The following is a 9,322-nucleotide window of genomic DNA, read 5'->3' on the forward strand; positions in this document are numbered from 1 at the left end:
CAATGCGTTTTCATAAATAAGTACAGATCCAGTCAAACGTTTGGAAACCCTAGTCATTCAAGGGTTTTTATTTGGACTATTTTCTACAATATAGTATTTTGAAGCTGGTCTAAAGTAAAAGATGCAAAAACTAAACTTAAGAACGGGAAACATAGAAATATCCCACATAGAGTAGATCTACCACTTCTTAGACTGGCTTTCAATGAGAATGATGGATCTATAATGCACATTTCTATGTCAATTTGGTCGGGTCGCTCAAAAAAGTTACATTGACAACAACAACAAATGTAATATTGGAAACCGCGCCCCCCTTGAGTTTACCCGACGCAGCTGTTCTGTCGATGTGAAACGCGGGATACCAACCCGGGCTTCCCACGCGAGCAACCAACGTCTTAGACCATTAAACCAAGTATCTGACCTACTCATCATCAGCCTTGGCCTGTGTCATTCCTCCCTGTCTCTGACCTACACATCATCAGCCTTGTCCTGTGTCATTCCTCCCTGTCTCTGACCTACTCATCAGCCTTGGCCTGTCATTCCTCCCTGTCTCTGACCTAATCATCAGCCTTGGCCTGTCATTCCTCCCTGTATCTGACCTACTCATCATCAGCCTTGGCCTGTCATTCCGCCCTGTCTCTGACCTACACATCATCAGCCTTGGCCTGTATCATTCCTCCCTGTCTCTGACCTACCTATCATCAGCCTTGGCCTGTCATTCTTCCCTGTCTCTGACCTACTCATCATCAGCCTTGGCCTGTCATTCCTCCCTGTCTCTGACCTACTCATCATCAGCCTTGTCCTGTGTCATTCCTCCCTGTCTCTGACCTACTCATCAGCCTTGGCCTGTCATTCCTCCCTGTCTCTGACCTACTCATCAGCCTTGGCCTGTCATTCCTCCCTGTCTCTGACCTACTCATCATCAGCCTTGTCCTGTGTCATTCCTCCCTGTCTCTGACCTACTCATCAGCCTTGGCCTGTCATTCCTCCCTGTATCTGACCTACTCATCATCAGCCTTGTCCTGTGTCATTCCTCCCTGTCTCTGACCTACTCATCAGCCTTGGCCTGTCATTCCTCCCTGTCTCTGACCTACTCATCAGCCTTGGCCTGTCATTCCTCCCTGTCTCTGACCTACTCATCATCAGCCTTGGCCTGTCATTCCTCCCTGTCTCTGACCTACTCATCATCAGCCTTGTCCTGTGTCATTCCTCCCTGTCTCTGACCTACTCATCAGCCTTGGCCTGTCATTCCTCCCTGTATCTGACCTACTCATCATCAGCCTTGTCCAGTGTCATTCCTCCCTGTCTCTGAAAGATGGCAGTGCTCCTACAGCATATTGAGGATTTAGAGATGAGAATATCAGCATTACACTTATGAAGGGAAGTGTGTGTGTTGAAAGTAACTAAGCTTTATAATTGCAGATATGTGAATGTTTAGAATAAATTCACATCCTCTATTAGGACCTTGGTTTCTGTTGGTTACATCTAAAAATACCCATACTGGAGGTGCTGGTATCTTTATGCATATTGAAATGGTCTCACCCTTTAGTACATTTTTATGAATAACCTACTTGAAGGAAAGGCCTACTGCAAACAGCTAGCCCAGAGCAGGACCTGTTCAGCTATCTCGACACACAGTATAGCAATGCCCCTGAATGAACCATTTGAATGAACAAAACACTTGAATCACTTCAGTTTTGATTAGAAAGTTTGGTAATGACTTCTTAAGACAAAGGTTGAGAGGAGAGTGGACCCTAGTGGATTCTAGTGAACCTTAGTGGATTCTAGTGGACCCTGGTGGATTCTAGTGGACCCTAGTGGATTCTAGTGGACCCTAGTGGATTCTAGTGGACCCTAGTGGATTCTAGTGGACCCTAGTGGATTCTAGTGGACCCGTGTGGGTCCTAGTGGACTCTAGTGGATTCTAGTGGACTCTAGTGGACCTGTGGCTGATGAGAGTTGTAATGAGGTGTGAAAGGTAATGAAGAAACTCATGCACATTTGTGGCCTGCTGGAGGTCATTTTGCAGGGCTCTGGCAGTGCTCCTACTTGCACAAAGGCGGAGGTAGCGATCCTGCTGCTGGGTTGTTGCCCTCCTACGGCCTCCTCCACGTCTCCTGATGTACTGGCCTGTCTCCTGGTAGCGCCTCCATGCTCTGGACACTACGCTGACAGACACAGCAAACCTTCTTGCCACAGCTCGCATTGATGTGCCATCCTGGATGAGCTGCACTACCTGAGCCACTTGTGTGGGTTGTAGACTCCGTCTCATGCTACCACTAGAGTGAAAGCACCGCCAGCATGCAAAAGTGACCAAAACATCAGCCAGGAAGCATAGGAACTGAGAAGTGGTCTGTGGTCACCACCTGCAGAATCACTCCTTTATTGGGGGTGTCTTGCTAATTGCCTATAATTTCCACCTTTTGTCTATTCCATTTGCACAACAGCATGTGAAATTTATTGTCAATCAGTGTTGCTTCCTAAGTGGACAGTTTGATTTCACAGAAGTGTGATTGACTTGGAGTTACATTGTGTTGTTTAAGTGTTCCCTTTATTTTTTTGAGCAGTGTATTATTGATGACCGCTATATAGGCCATGTTGGCTTCTGTTTGATACAGTATTAATATTGACCACTAGATTACAGTTGTGATTCAGGGTTAACAGTCCCAGCTCAATATGAGGTTGAATAACTGTTTGATACAGTATTAATATTGACCACTAGATTACAGTTGTGATTCAGGGTTAACAGTCCCAGCTCAATATGAGGTTGAATAACTGTTTGATACAGTATTAATATTGACCACTAGATTACAGTTGTGATTCAGGATTAACAGTCCCAGCTCAATATGAGGTTGAATAACTGTTTGAAACAGTATTAATATTGACCACTAGATTACAGTTGTGATTCAGGGTTAACAGTCCCAGCTCAATATGAGGTTGAATAACTGTTTGATACAGTATTAATATTGACCACTAGATTACAGTTGTGATTCAGGGTGAACATGAGGTTGAATAACTGTTTGATACAGTATTAATATTGACCACTAGATTACAGTTGTGATTCAGGATTAACAGTCCCAGCTCAATATGAGGTTGAATAACTGTTTGATACAGTATTAATATTGACCACTAGATTACAGTTGTGATTCAGGATTAACAGTCCCAGCTCAATATGAGGTTGAATAACTGTTTGATACAGTATTAATATTGACCACTAGATTATAGTTGTGATTCAGGGTTAACAGTCCCAGCTCAATATGAGGTTGAATAACTGTTTGATACAGTATTAATATTGACCACTAGATTACAGTTGTGATTCAGGGTTAACATGAGGTTGAATAACTTGAGCTCAGCACCTTGCAGCTCAGAGCTGTTGTTCAGCATCTCATTTTTGAGATTTTTTGAGATCACTAATGTTTTTAGTGATTTAATCTTAAATGCTAATTCCTCAGGTGGGGTTTGATTTGATTCTAATATTTAGAAGTTTTTCTTAAATCAGATTTTAATTTGAGTTTATTTTCTGTCGTTTTTTTTCTAAATGTTCTTTCCAGATGTTTGTCATCCCTCTCTTTATAAATCCACGTGGTCTTTGTCCCGTAACTTTAGGTACGACAGTTTAACTAAACTCATGAGGGGTCTATGGTCTTATTTTTCTACAATCAATGGACATACACTGAGTGTGCAAAACATTAGGAACACCTTCCTAATATTCAGTTGCAACCTTTTTTGCCCTCAGAACAGCCTCAGTTTGTCAGGGCATGGGACTCTACAAGGTGTCGAAAGCGTTCCACAGGGATGCTGGGTCCATGTTGACTCCAATGCTTCCCACAGTTGTGTCAAGTTGGCTGGATGTCCTTTGGGTGGTGGAACATTCTTGATACACACGGAAAACTGTTGAGCGTGAAAAATCCAGCAGCGTTGCAGTTCTTGCCACACTCAAACCGGTGCACCTGGCACCTACTACCATACCCCGTTCTAAGACACTTCAATCTTTTGTCTTGCTCATTCACCCTCTGAATGGCACACATACACAGTCCATGTCTCAAGGCTTAAAAATCCTTCTTTAACCCATCTCCTCCTCTTCATCTACACTGATTGAAGAGGATTTAACACGTGACATCAATAAGGGATCATAGCTTTCACCTGGTCATCCTATGTCATGGAAACTATACTCAGTGTATATCATTATTTAAAAATTGCAGATTGCCTCTTTTAACTATATACATGTCCCTCCCCTTTCTTTGATTGCAGGATGCTTTCCTGGTCATCTTAGCCATCCTGGTGTTCATGCTCTGTGTGTACGCCTTCTTCTACCTCAACCTGAGCACTGAACTGGACATGGACCTGGATGTGGACTAAAGCAGGGCAACTTAACCTCGGGGTCTTGCTGGTCTATTCTCAGGCTCTGTCAACATGGCATGGCTCATTGTCTATTCTCAGGCTCTGTCAACATGGCATGGCTCATTGTCTATTCTCAGGCTCTGTCAACATGGCTCATTGTCTATTCTCAGGCTCTGTCAACATGGCTCATTGTCTATTCTCAGGCTCTGTCAACATGGCTCATTGTCTATTCTCAGGCTCTGTCAACGTGGCTCAATGACTCATCTGGATGCAAATTTGACCCAAGATTATTATTATTTTTTTTTATCTGATTCCATTTAGTTTTTTTCCTTATTTCTGTTTTCTCCATTTTGTTTTTCCCAGTTTTTTTTGGGGGGGGGGGCTTTTTGTCTCAAAATCACACTTTTATAGAACATTCCATTTTAGTTGTGGTTCTAAGTCCAGACCACTTGAGGTCTGGGAAAAATAAACTAATATATCATTTTCGAAGCAAGTGCACACCAGCAATAGACTGTTTGATAAGCGATGACACTGTAGCCTTCATGTGATGGCAGAGTTTGCAAAACAATTGGCCACTGCATTGTTGCAAATAATCATATCATTCTGCCAATTAGGAATAGTCTACTTTTTGTAGTTAACATTTAATTGAGAGGTTATTTTGGGGGAAGGAAAGCTTTACCATCTACCAAGAAGACGTTTGACATTGCATTAGCATCATCGCTAACAGCTACACAAAGCGGTAGAGAAATGCACGAACACAGACAGAGAGGCAGTCCTGTTGCCTCTTCAGAAATATGAATCACTGATGCATTTTATTCATGACTTTATAGTAATGTTGAGAATATTAATGAATGTTATAAGTTCAATAAATTTTGGAATATTGTTTTAATTCCGTTTGTAATATCTGGATGGTGTCTGCTGTACTCCGCAAAACACAGATTGTATAAATGCATCATGTCCTGGACAACGTCTGGATCACCATCTGAAGAGTCTTCCTGATTTTACAGAGGAGACTTCCCAACCTTTACCTGGCACTAACAGAAGGAGAAACACGGATATTATCTTCTACGTGACACTAACGACCATCTGCCTTTTGTAAGAGATGATGATGCTGATGATGATGATGCATCAATCAACAGAAGTTCTAAACCGCCTTGGAGACCTTATCTTGATTGTTCGAATAACCTGCCACTCTTCTTCGCTTTTTCTTTATTATACATATATTTTTATACAGATTTCTTGGTTTCATTGGTCCCTTTTTTGTTTGGCTGTAATACCATCTGAATAGTAATGTAGCCTTCAGAAACTATTAACACCCCTTGACTTTTCCTGCATTTTGTTGTTACCAAGTGTCCTTTTTTATGTATGTTTTTCACCTTTATTTAACCAGGTAGGCAAGTTGAGAACAAGTTCTCATTTACAATTGCGACCTGGCCAAGATAAAGCGAAGCAGTTTGACACGTACAACAACACAGAGTTACACATGGAGTAAAACAAACATACAGTCAATAATATAGTAGAAAAATAAGTCTATACAATGTGAGCAAATGAGGTGAGATAAGGGAGGTAAAGGCAAAAAAAAGGTCAGTCGGTGGCAGCTAGCTAGCTGTGATGATCAGCTTCGGGGCTGGGTCACTCGTTGGCAGCTAGCTAGCTGTGATCAGCTTCGGGGCTGGGACACTCGGTGGCAGCTAGCTAGCTGTGATGATCAGCTTCGGGGCTGGGACACTCGGTGGCAGCTAGCTAGCTGTGATGATCAGTTTCGGGGCTGGGACACTCGGTGGCAGCTAGCTAGCTGTGATGATCAGTTTCGGGGCTGGGACACTCGGTGGCAGCTAGCTAGCTGTGATGATCAGCTTTGGGGCTGATGCAGAATGTAAAGGCCGCTAGCAGTGGCTAACAATGACTAAATAGGTAGTAGCTGGTTAGCGAGGTTCTGGCTATAAGGTCTTAAAAAAAAAATAGCAGATCCGTATCACATTGGGTGAGGCAGGTTACCGGAAGGTATATTTATTTTAAAAATGGTTTGAGATTGAAAATAAATTGAAATATATACAAAAAATACAAAAAATACACGAGAGGACGACACACCACGTCTGCGCTGCTACGCCATCTTGTCCACTTGGTAAGCAACTCCAGTGTAGATTTGGCCTTATGTTTTAGGTTATTGTCCTGCTGAAAGGTGAATTCATCTCCCAGTGTCTGTTGAAAAGCAGATTGAACCAGCTTTTCCTTCTCCTCCAGCAGCTGAATCAGGTAGGATGCCTGTATCTTTGTAGTGACTGGGTGTAACTAATAACTTCACCATGCTCAAAGGGATATTCAATATCTATTTATTTTTGGTACCCATCTACCAATAGGTGCCCTTCTTTGCGAGGCATTGAATAAACCTCCCTGGTCTTTGGTTGAATCTGTTAATGAAATGCACTGCTTGACTGGGGGACCTTACAATGATCTGTATGTGTGGGGTACAGAGATGAGGTAGTCAATAAAAATCATGTTAAACACTATTGCACACTGAGTTCATGCAATTGTTTTATGTGACTTGTTAAGCACATGTTTACTCCTAAACTTAGGCCTGCCATAACAAAGGGATTGAATACTTATTGATTCAAGACATTTCAGCTTTTTTTATTTTTTTAAATTAATTTGTAAAAATATCAAACATTCCACTTTGACAGTACGGGTATTGTGTGTGATGCCAGTGACAAAATCTAAATTTAATACATTTTAAATTCAGGTTGTAACTCAACAAAATGTGTAAAAAGTTAAGGAGTGTGAATATTTTCTGAAGGTCCATTGAAACTAGATTTGTGTCCCACATGCCTCCCTATATAGTGCACTACTTTAGACCAGAGCCCTATAGAACCCTATTCCCTATATAGTGCACTACTTTAGACCAGAGCCCTATGGCACCCTATTCCCTATATAGTGCACTACTTTAGACCAGAGCCCTATGGCACCCTATTCCCTACATAGTGCACTACTTTAGACCAGGGCCCTATGGAACCCTATTCCCTATATAGTGCACTACTTTAGACCAGAGCCCTATGGGGAATAGGGTGTCATTGGGAAGCATCAAGAATGTGGACTGACTGCTACCTATTCATATTCCTGTCACTTCTCCTCTCTGCCCAAAGACGTCAGGATTTGCTCTGTCCTTAAGACTGCAGAGTCATGTTGCTACCTAATGTCGTGACTTAACTTTAACATTTAATCTGAAGATTTATCAATTTACCTAACTGTTTAATTGTTACCCGATTTTGAATGAATTATGTAACAATGAACTCATTACGATCTGGGGCACCACGAGAGTGATTCTTTAAAGAGTTACCATTTCCAGAATTAAATGCTAAAAGGTCTTTACCTATTAAATCTATAAACACTCAACTTATTAAAACCTCGAATCATATCATCATTCTGAACAGTCGTAACCTCCTTCCATCTACAAAAAAAAAAAAAAAGCCTTATGATTCAGTACTACACAAATTGGTTTATTTATTTAATTAGATGGGATAAACATACACCATTGGCATCGGTTATTGACTAGAGACTTAATATGCTGAAAACGGGTACCTAGCGGAATGACAACAACATTGGCTGCATGTTAAAGAAGAGAGGGACAGAGACACTTAACATTGGTACATTCAGAAACTACTCTCACCTACAGTAACCATATACGTTGCACACGAACCGCCGCCCGCTTTGAGTAAGATCATAAATATATTTAAGTGAAATGCCTGGGATCTCTCTCGGTGAACAGGGCAGCCTTGGAAAGGGAGTTGGGCCTGTGTAACAGGGTTGGTTATGTTTCCATTTGCCTCTAAAGAAATGTGTATTTAATGTTCAAGCATTCTTATTGGTTAGTTCAACTCTGATGACAATAGGGTGTATTGTGATTGGCCCCGCTTGCAGATAGGGGGAGATTGCGAATGTCAGGTTTTCCCAGTAGGAAAATGTGATGCAAGGGATAGGTCACGTTCTGAATACTGTTTTCTATTTTACAATGTGTACAAGTTTGCTGTACGTTACTGATTTATACATGTGTGGGTATATGGTACCTGTTAGGAATGAGGGGCTTTCTGGGATGTGCTTTGGCATATGATTGCTGTAAATAAGTGTGTTAGCTAGCATGCACCGATGTCATGGTCACATAAGCCACTGCTAACACAGTTGTCTTCATGCTACAGATGTTGCCATCGACAGCCATCAATACCGTTAAGCCCTGCACAACTAACGTGCTGTTTCCCATTTAACAACAGAAATAAATGATTGAACTGGGACCACTGGCCGAAGTGATTTATTTTGAGAAAACACAACGCATGGAGAGTACATATACATCTGTTACACATGTAAGGCTCTGATTGTTCGAAATGGTTCTGACAAGTCTTTTACTGTTCTTCTCTGTAGTTGTCCGGTATCCTGTGAATTTGGGAAGTCCTGAACAGAACTAGAGTTGACTTTCCTTCCATTCGCTCTTGATGATAGCCAGCCATGTCGATGGTTCCCAGTGGGGTGATGAGAGTAGCGTAATATGATATAATACGATAATATTGTCCGAGAGGTGAGTTTATCGTCTCCACCTCGTGTTGACATTCAGAGTTCAAACCACTTTAAATATGCAGCTGCAGCTCTACGTCTTTCTGGTCTGGTTAATTATTAACCCATCATTTATACAGTTTGCAGGAAACGGGCGGTTCCGGCAGGCTGACAGGCTCTATGACTTCACTCGGGGGCGGTAACTACTTATTGAGTTATAAAAACAATTATCTTATAGCTTCTCAAATCACATCCCTCTCTTAATTAACAAAAACACTTTCATAATTGTTCATATTACGGACACTTCATACATGTAGTGAGTATACTTTCCTGTATTTTCTTGATAACATTTTGAATGACATCACAAAATAACAAACAAAACGACATTGTTCAATAGATCGCCTCTGACCGTTTCCCTGTTCGAAATATTGTTTCGCGTTTGAAC

General features: G+C 41.6%; 1 protein-coding gene across 4 annotated transcripts in view; it reads left to right on the plus strand.

Annotated features, from left to right (window-relative positions):
* triqk (triple QxxK/R motif containing) overlaps positions 1-5,227 on the plus strand; it is a 55,196-nt gene extending 49,969 nt beyond the window's left edge. For 3 of the 4 annotated variants that reach the window (XM_071373881.1, XM_071373884.1, XM_071373880.1), the window contains exon 4: positions 4,249-5,227. In XM_071373881.1, coding sequence (XP_071229982.1) covers positions 4,249-4,356 — 108 coding nt within the window. In that variant the 3' untranslated portion in view covers positions 4,357-5,227. The remainder of the gene's footprint in view (positions 1-4,248) is intronic. The other variant, XM_071373882.1, reaches the window with a different exon arrangement.
* Positions 5,228-9,322: the final 4,095 nt, after the last annotated feature.

The sequence above is a fragment of the Salvelinus alpinus genome, chromosome 29, assembly GCF_045679555.1.
Source record: "Salvelinus alpinus chromosome 29, SLU_Salpinus.1, whole genome shotgun sequence".
Lineage (NCBI taxonomy): Eukaryota > Metazoa > Chordata > Actinopteri > Salmoniformes > Salmonidae > Salvelinus > Salvelinus alpinus.